A 16,322-nucleotide genomic window follows, 5' to 3' on the forward strand; every position below is an offset into this window, starting at 1 on the left:
AAATTCAGTGGCACAAATCTAAGTCAATTTTAGTGATAAGACCGTGCATCAAATAATTTTAATCTTACCTGACATCCATTCTTTGCTTTGCACCGACTGCAGCATCTCTAGAGATTTACTTGTGCACACTTGGTCAAAAGTCACATGCAAGTAAAAACAACGGCAAAGACAACTTTTCAAAGCTAGGCTATTCATGCATGTTTGTCTAAATTACGTTGGACAATAACATATTGAGTTTAAGGTAAGTTATAAAAGACAATTAAATCATGCTAATCATGTTAGAAAATGCATCCCACAAATAGAAAGCAATAAGTACTAAAGGTTACATCTGCCACAAGAAGTCTTCAAACGTCATGCATGAGGTAAAGTGTCGTGCAACGTGTTTACAAATATTGTTATAGAGCTCGTGAAATCTATATCTTCTATCACTTTATCTTATTTTTTCGCTAGATTGCTGTCATCTGTCTTGAATTACTTCCTCTTAGTTTTCTTCACAAGATTGGTATGTCATTTTTGTCTGACACTTTCTATTGCTAGTGCCAATTCGTTCGAATTGCCTTGAACCGTTTATTGAAAGAAGATTGTTGCATCTTTGTTTTTGATTTCCTTGTTTGATTCTATTTTTTTGATATTTTTCATCCGATCTAACACCTCAATGCATTCATGACGCTCACACAAAAGAAGCGCTGAAAAAACAGTGAATGCTGCTGACCTCTTAAGTATCGTTCATCAACCCTTACAACGGAGCCATGCCCTTCAGAGAATCAATGAGGTTCTTCAACAACGGAAGACGCTGTGCCGGCAAGAGTTGATGAAACACCTCAACAACGGAAGACGCTGCGCGCGCTGGCCAGATTCGATGAAGCACCTCAACAACGGAAGCGCTGGCCAGATTCGATGAAGCGCCTCAACAACGGAAGACGCGCGCGCTGGCCAGATTCGATGAAGCACCTCAACAACGGAAGACGCTGCGCGCGCTGGCCAGATTCGATGAAGCACCTCAACAACGGAAGCCCTGCGCGCGCTGGCCAGATTCGATGAAGCACCTCAACAACGGAAGACCCTGCGCGCGCTGGCCAGATTCGATGAAGCACCTCAACAACGGAAGACCTGCGCGCGCTGGCCAGATTCGATGAAGCACCTCAACAACGGAAGACCCTGCGCGCGCTGGCCAGATTCGATGAAGCACCTCAACAACGGAAGACGCTGCGCGCGCTGGCCAGATTCGATGAAGCACCTCAACAACGGAAGACCCTGCGCGCGCTGGCCAGATTCGATGAAGCACCTCAACAACGGAAGACCTGCGCGCGCTGCCAGATTCGATGAAGCACCTCAACGGAAGACGCGCGCGCTGGCCAGATTCGATGAAGCACCTCAACAACGGAAGACCCTGCGCGCGCTGGCCAGATTCGATGAAGCACCTCAACAACGGAAGACTGCGCGCGCTGGCCAGATTCGATGAAGCATCAACGGAAGAGCGCGCGCTGATTCGATGAAGCACCTCAACAACGGAAGACGCTGCGCTGCAAGAGTGGATGAAGTACCTCAACAACGGAAAACGCTGCGCTGTAAGAGTGGATGAAGTACCTCAACAAAGGAAGACGCTGCGCTTGAAAGAAAAGATGAAGTACCTCAACAACGGAAGACACTGCACTTACAAATATAGATGAAGCATCTCAGCTATAGAACACATTGCACTTGAGTTGATGAACGTCCCAAACAACAAAAGTTCTGATCTTGTGCATTCCTAAATAGCACGCTCCCTAACTCTGACTCTTTCAAAACTCTCGTGTTTTTGAATTCTCTTGTTCTTCTCCAATAGTGAACTTGCGGTTATTGAAGTGATCTCTTTGACATAATGTTAACTCTTGGATGGCTTTCTTTACTGTTCTTATCTTTATGAAAAAAAAAACGTTCAAGTATTAACACAAGATGTCGTTGTGTTAATACTTGAACGTTTTTTCATAAAGATATTTACAACAATATTTATTACTTACTAGGAAATAGTGGGCAAATGAAGACTTCAAGTGGCTGACGTAAGGAAATATATAATATTTACTTTTGTTTCGTGAATAGATTTCTTCCAATGAATTGTTTCTTTTGATATCTTACAAATTTCAGAAGAAAGTCGTATAGACTTCTTTGTTTGTTTTTGAACGTCGATTTCATATCAATCGTTCACAACAATAATTTTAACTCATTGACTAATAATCCTTACCCTAAACTCAGCAGGAGTTAGTTTTTTTAAACTATACATTTACATTTGTTTCATGAGTAGATTTCTTGCAGTGAATGATTCTTTAGATATTTTATAGATTTCAAAACTAGGAAGTCTTATAGACTTCTTTATATACATGCCATTGAATGTCGATTTCATACAGACTGTTCACCATTTGTCATTGACTTGCATATTTAATCAAAATTGTAGGCGGATATAAACTTCAAGCTGCAAGTGTATGGACAAGTACAACATTTGTTTCACAAATAGATTTGTTTCAGTAAAAGTCTCTTTTGATATCTTATACATTTTAAAAATAAAAGTCTTATAGACTTTGTTATAAATACAACATCCACACAACATTTATTTTCGTTTCATGAGTAGCTTTTTAGTTCCAACGAATGTTTCTTTTGTTATTATAAAGATTTCAAAAGAAGAAGTCTTATAGGCTTCTTTATGAATGAACGACAGATCGTTACAATATTTTTGACTTATAGTCCAATCATTCTTATCCAAAACTTATGAAGAGAGGATAATTTTTGAATGTGTGCACAAGAAACTCCCTGAAAATACTCTCAGTCTGATTGCTTTTTTTCTCGTTTGAGTATCCTAACAATTCAAATAAACGTTATGAGATTCTGAGTTTTTACCCATTTGACTTTGTACAATCTTTATAACAAAAATTCATCAAAAGCGTTTTCATTGTGCGTAAGAACATGAAATAAACAGCTCTAAAACAAATAAGGCAATCAGTGAAAGTTTGATTCTGAGTTTCCTACCTTTTTTCTCCTTAGTTCACTTTCAATTGTTTTCATAACTATTTGTTTCGTTTCTTTCACATTTCCACTTTAGGATACGAGTTTGGTTGCTGTGCTCTTGATTGCTCATTGTAAAATTTCAGCAGAATATTAGCTTCCATTCCTATATTGAATGTAAACAAGTCTGTTGGCAAAATGCTTTAAAAACAGTCAATAACTTTTCATCGAGAACTGTGCTAAAATCCGACACTTTTCAAGGCCTACACATTTAAATACATTTATTCTAATGTTATGGAGATAATTTTTCTCTGTATCCCATTCCACATTTAAATAATTTTAGGTATTTTTGGTCAAAAACTGTTTTTTTTTATAATCAAACTGGTTAGTTTTGCATAATTCGTACCCAGTTTTTCTTCATTTCACGCGGAACAAAAAAGGCGGCAATTTAATTGAAAGTCCAACGTCCAACATCTTTTCAAATATCTTCAAAAATTTTGTTCAAAAATACACTTCTTACCGACAAAAATCAACCACAAGGGTTAAAAAAGACCCTTCTTATTTCTATTTTGCCATATTGTACATTTTCACCTTGTATTTGTTCATATTTTTGTGTTGAAACGAGAAAGATGTCCGTCGCACAAGTTCTTCGCTGAAAATATATCGATTGACAAATACATGCTAAAAGTAAGGCTATTCAACAAAATTTCGTTTCGAAACACTCCACACACTAGCAAAAGGCGACAGACTAAAAGTAAAATTGAAAGAAAGACACTGAAACATAGAAAACTTGTCGTTCATGTTTTTGCGTTGAAGCGAGAAAGATGTCCGTCGCACAAGAAATTCGCTGAAAATATTTCTATTCAAAATACATGCTAAAAGTAAGTCTATTCAACAAAATTTCGTTTCGAAACACTCCATACACTAGCAAAAGGCGACACACTAAAGTGAAATCGAAAGAAAGACACTGAAACATCGAAAACTTGTCGTTTTTCTACTGACAAGGTCCTCGTGCAAAGCAAACAGACCGAGGAAGACATGAACGCGGCACGCCAAATTGCATAAAAATAACCTACGAATGGATTTACAAGTCAAACAATACATAACTATACATCAAACAAGGCTTTTGTCATCGAATTTATCCACATTTGAAGTACTTCTTTAAATAATTTATAAAAATTCCGCTAACCCACCTTTCGTTTCCTTTTCGAGTCGCGGGGCATCTAGCTGTGAGTGAACTGTGAAAAGTGATTGACGTGATCACTTGGTGCCCTGATTTCATTGGTTAATTTCAATGAGATTCTGCATTGTTAATTCGAGCTCTGATTGGCTAAAATGTGAAATAGGTTGTATACTAACTGAGTGGATGGTACTCTGTGCTTTTTTCCATATTTTTTTTTGAAAAGTAGATAATTAAAAAAAGTTTTCTGTTTAATGAAAAGAAAATAAACTAGATAAAGATTGAACATAGACAACTGTTTTTTATTGGGGCTATAAGAAATCCTATGTATTTGCTTTGAATACGTTGAAACAGTAGCTACATGTGGCTACAAATGATGTAGGTGGAGATATCCCATACGAATAGAACTTTTTTATTTTAACTCTTAAAGAATAACAACGCATATATGACTCATAAAATCACCTAAGTATTATGAAGCATGTTCTTATGTAATTTCTATCTCATATCCCTGATTCATAGATAGTAGCTACTTAGATACCATAAGATCGTTCATTGGTAATGGAACACAAAGCTATCTTGTTCATTGCTCAAAATACAAATTACAACAAATTGAAAAAATAACATCTCGTTTTCTTCATATTCAAGATAAAAAACAAGTGTTTATAAGCAGAGTAGGTAATATTTCATCTTTATTCTTAAAAGACATCTTCAAACTAAATATATGAATTAAACCCACCGTAGCAGCATTTGTTTTAGAATGTAAACAATAAATTTACTATTGTCTCTCACGAGTAGATTTCTTAGGATAAATGTTTCTTTTTGACATTTTATAGATTTCAAAAGTTCACAACAATTGTTTTGACATATTTATTTAATTAAAATAGTTGGCAATGATAACTTCAAACTGCCAGTATGGGCAAGTACAACATGCAAACAATAAATTTATTTTTGTTTCGTGAGTAGATTTCTCGCGATGCATGTTTCTTTTTATAATTAATAGATTTAAAATGAAGGAAGTCTTACGAAGACAACGATTATATCATAAAAAAATGACAAGTTAAACTTTTCCATGCAAAATTCTAAGAGACGACAACATTTTTAAATATGTGTGCACAAGTAAATCCCCATAAAGACACACAGTCTGATTGTTGTTTTTTTTTCATTTGAATATCTTTTAAATCCAAATTAAACGTTATGAGTTTTAGTGTTTTTACCCATTTGACGTTGCACAATATATCGGAAAAGAAGTTATCAAAAGCGTATTAATTTGTGTAAGAACATGAAATAAACAGCTGTAAAACAAATCAATCAATCATTGAAAGTTTTTTCGACATTTCATTTTGTGTTTCCTACCTTTTTCTCATTAGTTATTGTTTTATGTTCGATTCAAATTTTCACTTTAGTATACAAGTTCGGTTGTTGTGCTCCTTACGATTGCTCATTGTCAAATTTCAAGAGATTATTAGCTTCATTTCCTATAGAATATGAACAAGTTTATTAGAAAATGCTCTAAAAATATCCAATAGCTTTTCAATGATAACTTTTCTATCATCCGAACTTATTCAGTCAAAGAGTAGCGGTCTACACTCGTCAATTCACTTAATCCTTAGTCAAGAGGCAACGCCATTCCATTCAATTATTTTAAGTATATTCGGACAAAACTGTTTTTTCATGGTAAAGTTGGATAGTTTTGCTTAATTTGTGCCCAGTTTTTTTCCATTCCACGCAGAACAAAAAAGGCGCCAAGTCTACATATCAACATGAACCAACATTTTCATATTTTTCGAATATCGTCAAAGTTTCTCTTCAAAATTACGCTTTTTACCACAAATATCAACCACAAAGGAAAGCAAAGACCCTGCTTATTTCTATTTTGCTATATTGTACATTTTCACCTAGTATTTGTTCAAATTTTTGTGTTGAAACGAGAAAGATGTCCGTCGCACAAGTTCTTCGCTGATAATATTTCGATTGACAAATACATGCTAAAAGTAAGGCTATTCAACAAAATTTCGTTTCGAAACACTCCATATACTAGAAAAAGGCGACAGACTAAATTAAAATCGAAAGAAAGACACTGAAACATCAAAAACTTGTCGTTTTTATACTGATAAGGTCCTCGACTCCTCGTGCAAAGCAAACAGACCGAGGAAGACATGCACCAAAAAATTGCATAAAAATAACCTACGAATGGATTTACAAGTCAAACAATACATAACCATACATCAAACAAGGCTTTTGCCATCGAATTTATCCACATTTGAAGTACTTCTTTAAATAATTTATAAAAATTTCAAACCCACCTTTCGTTTCATTTTCAAGTCGTGGGGCATCTAGCTGTGAGTGAATTGTGAAAAGTGATTGACGTGATCACTTGGTGCCCTGATTTCATTGGTTGATTTTGATGAGATTCTGGCATTGTTAATTCAAGTTCTGATTGGCTAAAATATGAAATAGGTTGTATCCTAGCTGAGTGTGATGGTAATTTTTTCCACATTTTTCATTAAGAAGTAGATAGTTAAAAAGAAAAAGTCAGTTTTAATCATAAGAAAATAAACTTGTTGAAGATTAAACAAAGACAGTTGCTTTCTATTGGGCGTATAAAAATTCCTATGCATTCCCTTGAGTTAACATGATGAAACAATGGCTATAGAGTTATCTCATATAAATTAAAAGTAATATCCTTTTTATTACATCTTTCATGGAAATCAAAACATTTAAAAAATACGAGTTTCTTCTCTTCTCTCAAATAAACTAACCACTTGTTTTAGGCGAGATTTTATTCATTCTACTTCCCACCCAAAGACGCTCACCTTCAGACTGACAACAATCATAAGAGTCAATGTATATACAATAGCTTTTCATTCTTTTTATGATGCTAACGAGCCACAACAACATACTGAAACGTAGACGATTTTATCGAGGATTTTCACGACCGTCTTGGTGTTGTTTGTTCGTTGGAAATCGCACCCTTACAATATTACATCGCTGTTATCAAACCCTAACGAGCCTTTTGACAACTGCTAAGGGGATTTTTGGTTGTAATGTGACCACTGTGTATCGTTATCATTTATCATTATTGTCATGATTAATCGTACAGTGAAAGGTCTTCTCTAATCTTGTATGCACCATACATATACAAGGTATAAAAAAAACTAATAAAAATTGGCCAATTGTCAGAATTTCAATGCTTCATTGGCCCATCGGTGGATTTTTGTGCAGATTGTGTTGTTAGAAGTTACGTTTAATTCCCAGGAGGAGAAAGGCTTTTGTGATTGTAAGTTAGACGTAAGTATGCACAGTGCAATTACCATAATGATCGGTCGGTCTAGTTCGGTGCTCTCACAATCAAATTTCCTAGTTCCTGAGAAAATGCTTAAAAATTCCTCAAATTGCCATTAAATTCCTTAAATTTGTAAAAATTACTACAAGGCGTGATCACATAGGCTCAAAAAGTGTTTTTTCGAAATTTTTCCTCCTTTTTTTTGTTTTCAAGTTTGTCAACGTTGTATTTATAAAAAACATTAAATATTATTAAGTGTATGTCAATTTGACGTATAAAAATATCCTTTAAAATATCCTAAAACCCTTACAAAATCCTATTTTTAAGGATAATTCCTTAAAAGTGAGAGCACTGGTATAGTTACCAGTTTTTGGTGGTACCAATGGCGGTCAAATTCAATATGTCGGTTTTACTGTAAAAAATTTAGTTGTCCCATTTTACTGATGTGTGGTCCTCCTTCAGATTGCCAGTTCAATTAAATACAATTAACAATTGTGTAAGCGATACAAACCTTTCGTATGAAGTTTTTTTGTATAGCAGTCAGATTTGAATTCTTCGAATAATTATGAACGGTACAGAAAATAAAATATCATACAAAAACAAGAAAATTTTAGCACCCATGGTACGGATAGGAGGCTTGCCAATGCGGTTGCTTGCTTTGAAATATGGTGCTGATCTCGTGTACTGTGAGGTAATTGTGATAATATACATTTCAAATATAAATTATTAAATTTGCAACAATGTAGACGACCATGACATCATCAAACATGTTTATTTGCTCCAGGAAATTATTGACCATAGATTTCTTCGATGTACAAGAGTTGAGAATGGTGTGTACGTATTATCCTTTATCCTGGTTAAATAATTCAATAGTTTTGTACTACATTCATTTTCTTACTCTGATTGAAATGTTATTTAGCTCTTCTGCAGACCATTGATTATGTTCATGCAGATGGCAATGTTGTGTTTCGTACTTGCAACAGGGAGAAAGACAAACTGGTTTTTCAAATGGTTAGTATATTTTGACCATTTTTTTGACAAGACATTTGTATGCATTTTCTATACTACTGGTGGGTTGCCTTATTGTTACCATACTGGTTTTGGCTTGGGTTTAGGTAGGGTTAGGGGTAAAATTGGCAATTATAATTGGTGCAAGACTGTAGTTAGTGTTTGTAAATGGCCAGGTGCTCTATCCCTGCTCCATTTGTGAATAACACATATTATTTACAGGGCACTTCTGATCCTAAAAGAGCTTTGCTGGCAGCTAAGATGGTGTAAGATGGATTGACTTTAGTATTACATCTAAATGATCATAATTGTGGTAAATATATGGGTCTTTTTCTTTTTATAGAGAGCAGGATGTTTCTGCAATCGATGTTAACATGGGGTGTCCAAAAGATTATTCTATCAAAGGTGGTATGGGAGCTGCTCTTCTTAAAGATCCAGAAAAAGTTCGACAGATTCTCACAGCTCTTGTCGAGGGAATCTCGATTCCTGTGACATGCAAAATAAGAATTTTACCAACAGTGAGTAGACAGTTTTGTGTTCCAAATGATGTAATTGGTACTATCTACTTCTATGTACCATGATGGATATTTTTTATTAGATTGAAGAAACCCTTCATCTGGTGAGAGTGATTGAAAGCACCAAGGTTTCTGCAATTGCAGTTCATGGCAGGTAAATTTTTTGTAATTTTTTAAAAAAAACTGAAGTACCATATCGGAAATCTCTTTTATTGTAAGAAAAGTTGAGGAATAGGGAAACCGAACAAAAGCTTCTGTATCAAATTACTTCTATTTTATTTTATTTTTAGAGAGCAACATGAAAGACCCAGGCATCCTGTTCATAAAGATATCATACATAGAGTGGCCAAAGAATTAAATATATCAGTGATATCAAATGGTGGATCAGCAGATATTATAAACTATGAAGACATGGATCGCTTTCAAGAAGAAACTGGCACTGACTCTGTAATGGTTGCCAGAGCTGCTCAATGGAATCCATCAGTGTTTAGGTGTGTTTTAGATCCACATTTAACTCAGCTTATTGTCAGTTATTGTAGTAAACAGAAACAACCATGCAATTGTCATATTTTATAGAAAAGAAGGACCTTTACCTATTGATACAGTCATTAAAGATTTTATCAAATTTGTGAGTATGTACATATTTTCGTGGTCTGCTTTGTATAATTATTAGATATTTCAGAAAAGAGATAAAATACAATGTTAATTTCGGTTGTGTGTTTTTATCGCAGGCTGTAGAATATGATAATTCATTTTCAAACACTAAGTATTGCTTAGCACAAATGATGCATGAAGTACTGGAGTCTAGCAAGGGGATAGCATTGAAACATAGCAGAACAATGAAAGAGTTGTGGTATGAAGAAAGCATTTTAAAACTAATTCTATAAATCTTGGTGTTTTTATGTATTTTTTCTTGTGTTCAATTGCCTTGATATAGTGACATTTGGAATCTTGGTGGTTTTTTAAAGCAATGTGAAGACAAAAGACAAAAATCTGCAGAAAACCTGGAAAAGGTCTGAAAGATAAAAGAAAATGAATTCTGAACATGTAAGCAACGATTGTGAGTGTATATTTGATAGGTTGGTTTTTTATATGGCAAGCGAAAACGAGAGGATGATGTTAATGAGATGCAAGTTACTTACAAAAGGTTTTACTACACTTCATTTTTGTATTTTTCTCTTATGTTGTAATCTAAGCAATGGTATATTACTAATTCTGAAAAGTATAATATGTGCTGTTTTTTAGAAAGCATTATGGCAATATGACACCAAAATGCATTCTTTATGCATATACCAAGTATGTCTTAGACATCTCATTAAATGTTTGTGATTCAGTGGAACTACATGAAAATGTTTAAACACTTTTGTTTTTCATTTATGTACACAGAAAGCAAGGGATGAAGCAACCATATTATGAATCGGTAAGAATTCTTACTTATTATGTGATTTTATTTGAAAATTAAAGGTATTGCATATTTTCTATATGTTTATTTGATGACACTCAGGAATTTCATGTTTCCTACATGGTTATTTGGTGACACTTAGGGATTGTATGTTTTCTACATGTTCATTTGGTGACACTCAGGGATTGCATATTTCCTACATGGTTATTTGGTGACACTCAGGGATTCTTTGTGAAACTCCCTCATCCTCTTTATCTAACATTATACTGATAACACATAAATTGGGTGGAATCAAGACTAAATAACATGATGTAATTGTTTCCAGATTGCTAACGAAGAACGTGTGTACAAGAGTGTGGTCTGTGTGAATAATGAAAAGTACACGTCAACAATTGGGTATGGTAATGACTATGATCTAGCCTTGGCTTGACATCCTTCCTTACCCCCTTACATACTCTTGTGGTAATGACTATGATCTAGCCTTGCCTTGATGTTCTTCCTTATCCCTTATATAATATATTCTCATGGTAATGATATCTTGGATTGATAAGACAACATCCCTTCAGTAATTTATTTTTCACTGGTGTTAGTGTCGGTTGGAACATGACTGTGCTTGAACTTCTCTGCTTATTATTAAGTCATTGTAAGTTGCGTTGAAACTATGTTTCGTTTATTTTAGAGATAAAAATAGAAGATCCGCTGAACAGTTGGCCGCCTTGGTTTGTTTAAAGTATTTGGGTGTAGACGATATGAGAGTTCGTTGCTGACGTCAGAATTCGAGATGTTGAGTGTTTTCAAAAAGTCGTATCTTGTATGTAAAAATTCCATTCCATGGTTTCGTGACTCCGTTCAGGACATCCCATGTTCTAAACGCCTACAGTAAGACGTTTATCTATCACAGGCAAACATTGCAAGAAATTTGTTTGCAGTGTGAATTACTGAAGCTGTAAACGTTGTCGTTAACAAAGACTCGTTGAACAAACACTCGTCTGCTTTTGAACTAATGTAATTAACTCAGCAAATTATATTGGCGATATAAATTGTAAAATAAACATTCCCAAATAATGACTTTAATTTATCATTCGACTATTATTGATATAGAAACCCTAATGAAACGTCAGTGTTGAAAAGTTATAGTCGTAAGTCTTTTCTTGCATTTTTTCACCTTTTCAATTTCTTGTTGGTCATATTCTTCTCTCTCGTCGATCGCGAGTAGTGCCAGCATTTAACTGTGCTATCCCACTGATCAAAAAGAAGGAACGCATTGTGATACTATCATTTGCTTTCACACACACTGCGATACGTCGTTTATAGTAAAAAGCATGCATTGTAAGCAAGACCCATGCACTTTAAGGTTCGGCTTAAACAATCAATGAAAGCGTGAATACTTTAGGTGTGTGGCCATACAGTTGCGGTATACTTACAGAAGAGCTAATGATGTAAGGTTTTGTAGGATGCCAAGATACATCACGAACTATGTTGTTCTAGAACGTCATTGTTAAGTGAAAATCTTAAATTCAAACTTAAGTGAGAGTATGGAAGCTCTTAAGTAAGAACGCAGTAGCTAAAAGGATACATGTCCCGATATGATTTGCTCTATATCGCCTGTGTGAAGATCATAAACTACACAAACGCAAAGTGAAAAACTTAGAAGAACCATCGACAATATGTCACACTGATATACTTTCTTATATACATACTATAGATGCAGCCGTTGGCGCTTCCTGTGTAAATGTAGCGCTAAAATGAGAGTAAGAAATATCCGAATGAACACAATAGTTTGTAAAAGAAGAAGAGATACAAACGTTTACCTGTCCGGTAGTTTCCAGAGGTGAAAAATGCGCACGGCTGAGACATCTCAATAACGAGTGACCACGATAAGTCATGACGGAAACATCTCCCTCAATTTTGTAATTTTTCTTAACTAATAGAAAAGAATAAAAAAAATCACACCCTCTCTTTTGCTTATTACATTCAGCAACTTACGTACATTTTCTAGGCATATCTTCCCATCTGTAATCCCAATTTTGGTGTTTTTCAACCATTCGTCTGCAAGCCTATATGCATTGTAAAATGCACAACGCGTAAGCTTTGCCATAAAAATGCCATTTTATCAATAATCGTCACGCATATCGTGCAACCTACTTTCACACTTTCTTCGTTGGAAAATTTTCTCATATCCCAGAGTTTAATAGTTTGATCTTTACTGCTGGTAAGAAGATAACGTCCGTCTCCCTTTATCGACAAAATGAGTGACTTGTATGAACGCAGGAAAGTTCATTGAGAAATAAAGAAATCATCATGCACAAGTACATGAGTTGTCCTAGCTCAAGTTTTTACAGGAGGAGGATGTTTAAGGCTACCATCAAGATCATTTAATGCTAGTTTCCACGAGTTTATACTGACCTTGGTGTCAACACAAGCAATACCACATGCATGACCGGCAAACATTCCCACTGCTCTAGGATGACTTTCATTTAAAGCACGCCTATCCCACGCCTGAAAACATTAAGATTTCAATATATTAGAACGACCACATACACAATAGTCAATGTTTCACGTATCACCTTGCACAAACCATCGTCAGAGACAGAGAACAGCAATTGAGATGTGTTGTCACAAAAACAAACGGAATTTACGTCATCATCATGACCGATGATCTGAAAGAATCGTTACATTTCAAGATGAAAATCACAAATGCAATTTCCCTCACAAAATGATGATAAGTGCATACTCTCAAAGTTCTCTTTGCTTTACTTCTGTCATAGATGTACAGACAGCCATCATTAGATCTAGATGTGAAATAAGAAAAGAGATAAGATGAAAACACTCAAACCACTTTCATCAATTTTCAAATCACTTACCCAGTCAAGATCTCGTTATCATCTTGAGAAAATTTGATCGAGAACGCGCAAAAACTGTGAGTGCTAGGCCTAATAACGAAAAACAAAGGTAAAGATTATAGAAAATATCTTCATGAGTGTTATGGACGCCGTTGCCCAACCTCATATCTAATGCTATTTGAGATTTCCCAGCCTCGCCAGCGATATCGCAGAGGTATACTATAAAATGCCAAGATACAATTGACACCAGGTGCCGTAACTCAAAAACAATATGGCAACGATATATTTCTTGATTAATGCACTTACGATTTGATGACCAACTTGAATAGATTAGATGCCTCTGGTCGTGACTGCGGGTGAACGCAAATAATTTCCATTTACGTTGCATAGATGAAATTTCACAATATTAAGAATCAAGGATGCCCTCTTACGTACCTATATGCGGTATCGATTATACTCCAGCCAACATTTAAAGCTACGACATCCTGAAACTCTTTCAAATATACACCTGTTGTGTCATATAATTTTATGTGACAATCTATGGAAACAAATGAAAATGCACATTTCAATGTGTATAGTAGCACACTAGCGATCTCATTTCCAACCTTCTTTCATAAAAAAATCCCACCTTGACTTGCACTCATGAAAACAGAGCCATCCTGAGAAAAGTTTCCACAAAATACTTTGGCACCGTGTCTAACAATTTGCTTTACTGAATTGGGTAAATATCTGGGAAATAGGAAAAACACATAATCACTTTTTTTTTAACATGGTTGGCATTTTCCTCAAACAAACAATCATTCATAGTTTCTATCAACCTTGAAAATAAGTTTGCCTTTTCAGGTTCTGTAAGCCCTGGAGAAGGATGTCCCTTTCTGTTTATACCAGTTTCACGCTGGGAGAAAATTTAAACAAAATAGACAATGTACTATAAATGCATTTCAATAAAAATGGAGAAGGCAAGAAAATGGTGGGGAAAGAGAATGGTGGGGAAAGAGAATGGTGGGGAAAGAAAGTGGTGGGGAAAGAATGGTGGAAAGAAATGGTGGGGAAAGGAAAGAAAGGAAGGAAAAGAAAGGAATGGTGGAAGGAATGGAATAAGAAAGGAAATGGAAGGAAAGAATGGAATGGAGGAAAGAATAAAAAAATGGAAGGAAAGAATAGGCAAAAAAACAGAAATGGTGTCATGGAAAGGAAGGGGGAAGGGATATTGTGATCTTATATATACGATTTAGGGCACATGATCTTATATATACGATTTAGGTACACATGATCTTATATATACAAGATTTAGGTACACATGATCTTATATATACAAGATTTAGGTACACATGATCTTACATATACAAGATTTAGGTACACATGATCTTATATATACAAGATTTAGGTACACATGATCTTATATATACAAGATTTAGGTAAACATGATCTTATATATACAAGATTTAGGTACACATGATCTTATATATACAAGATTTAGGTACACATGATCTTATATATACAAGATTTAGGTACATGATCTTATATATACAAGATTTAGGAACATGATCTTATATATGATTTAGGTAAACATGATCTTATATATACAAGATTTAGGTAAACATGACCTTATATATACAAGATTTAGGTACACATGATCTTATATATACAAGATTTAGGTACACATGATCTTATATATACAAGATTTAGGTACACATGATCTTATATATACAAGATTTAGGTACACATGATCTTATATATACATGATTTAGGTATACATGATCAGCATGATGTATCTAGGTTTTTAAAATGAATACTTCATGTTTTCTTCACTACTTACTCTTTTGACTTCCTGACAAACGTTAAAATATTTCTTATCAATTTTCTTCTGAAATTTGGAACTAGAAATTTGGGTATTTTCTCCCTGTTAGCAGAAAGGAAATGAGGAAATGAAGCAAAATTTAATGATGCATACAATCATCATCTCATCATCATTAAACATTATAACATTTCAATTTATTTACTGTATGCGAATCAGAGAGAGCAACAGGTATTTCCAGTCTTGTGTAAGGAGTTCAGCAAAAAATCTCAAAATTTAGGCAATCACAAAACCCTTGTCATACATAAGCCTAGTTCCCAATCTCCCACATTTTATACATCTCGGAATCACAAGACCCTTGTCATACATATGTTATATAAAACAAGTGCCTAGTTCCCAATCTCCCACATTTTATATGTCTCGGCAATCACAAACAAGACCCTTGTCATACATATGTTATATAAAACAAGTGCCTAGTTCCCAATCTCCCACATTTTATATGTCTTGTAAAAATAAATTGAAAGTCATAAAACTTATCAAAAATCTTACTTCAACTTTAGATGAGTCAAGGTCTAGTGGTTCTGAAATAAATTAAACTGCAATTACATGTTCCCATGGCAGGAACAGTATTAAAGACTGTCTTCACTAATTGGGATGGAGAAATAGACAGCAGAAAGCACATACATAGAAATCACAAACTGACGTCTCTCATTCACATATCAACTATCCCAAGATCATCAAAAAATATTGCAAACACAATCATTAATCATAACTTAAATACCGTTTTCCTCAGTATTTTCTTCACCCGACGACGAATCATAGTTATATCCGCCGCCCAAAATAAGGTATAATGGATCAGAATGCGTGCCTAGCCTAAATCATAATAAGAAATATTCCGCATCAAATCACTTGCTTTCAACAAGACGCCACATGGAAATGTCCCAAATAGAATAGTGACAAACCTTGGTGCAAGACGATGAAAAATCTCATGTACTTCTAACAATTGTAACTCATCTTCTTCTTCGTATTCTTCCATTTAATTTGCCAATCTAAGACATTTAGGACATAGACCGAAAAGATCCTGCTACTTTCCACACGGTAAAAATGATAAAAACATTGTAATATTATAAATATTGTATTAAATTTCAAAACGACTGTTGTCTGCGGATTGAATTGAATCCAATAAATAAATCCAGTGGATTAATGCTGAATGATGCTTTTCTCCCCGATTAAAATCTACATACAGCCGGTTAGCACTATTTTCCCTTTACTTTGTACACAATCGTCGATCTTTAATTTATTAACGATTGTGTAAAGTAA

At 34.7% G+C, this 16,322-nt stretch overlaps 2 protein-coding genes across 3 annotated transcripts; one reads left to right on the forward strand and one right to left on the reverse strand.

Annotated features, from left to right (window-relative positions):
• The first annotated feature begins 7,789 nt into the window (after positions 1-7,789).
• On the forward strand, positions 7,790-11,435 carry LOC124436898 (tRNA-dihydrouridine(20) synthase [NAD(P)+]-like). The gene is made up of 15 exons (XM_046986870.1): positions 7,790-8,127; positions 8,221-8,266; positions 8,356-8,447; positions 8,667-8,710; positions 8,788-8,962; positions 9,043-9,113; positions 9,250-9,450; positions 9,536-9,587; positions 9,691-9,812; positions 9,897-9,972; positions 10,039-10,106; positions 10,205-10,255; positions 10,346-10,379; positions 10,687-10,757; positions 11,041-11,435. The coding sequence occupies exons 1-15, from the start codon at positions 8,002-8,004 to the stop codon at positions 11,126-11,128; spliced, it is 1,317 nt and encodes a 438-aa protein (XP_046842826.1). The 5' UTR covers positions 7,790-8,001; the 3' UTR covers positions 11,129-11,435.
• Positions 11,352-16,190, reverse strand: LOC124436897 (DDB1- and CUL4-associated factor 11-like). 2 transcript variants are annotated; one of them, XM_046986868.1, is made up of 20 exons: positions 15,965-16,190; positions 15,784-15,875; positions 15,552-15,583; positions 15,024-15,107; positions 14,023-14,099; positions 13,833-13,933; positions 13,640-13,742; positions 13,511-13,554; positions 13,366-13,423; positions 13,226-13,294; positions 13,096-13,153; positions 12,929-13,021; positions 12,768-12,860; positions 12,507-12,596; positions 12,352-12,418; positions 12,173-12,285; positions 12,062-12,101; positions 11,938-11,984; positions 11,786-11,845; positions 11,352-11,603 (listed from the first exon to the last, which is right to left on the reverse strand). In XM_046986868.1, exons 1-20 carry the CDS (start codon positions 16,036-16,038, stop codon positions 11,523-11,525), a joined length of 1,476 nt encoding a protein of 491 aa, XP_046842824.1. In that variant the 5' UTR covers positions 16,039-16,190; the 3' UTR covers positions 11,352-11,522. The 2 variants fall into 2 exon arrangements, with proteins under 2 accessions (XP_046842824.1, XP_046842825.1); XM_046986869.1 differs by lacking the exon at positions 15,552-15,583.
• Between the last annotated feature and the right edge of the window lie 132 nt (positions 16,191-16,322).

The sequence above is a fragment of the Xenia sp. Carnegie-2017 genome, unplaced genomic scaffold, assembly GCF_021976095.1.
Source record: "Xenia sp. Carnegie-2017 unplaced genomic scaffold, XeniaSp_v1 HiC_scaffold_16, whole genome shotgun sequence".
Classification (NCBI taxonomy): Eukaryota; Metazoa; Cnidaria; class Anthozoa; order Malacalcyonacea; family Xeniidae; genus Xenia; species Xenia sp. Carnegie-2017.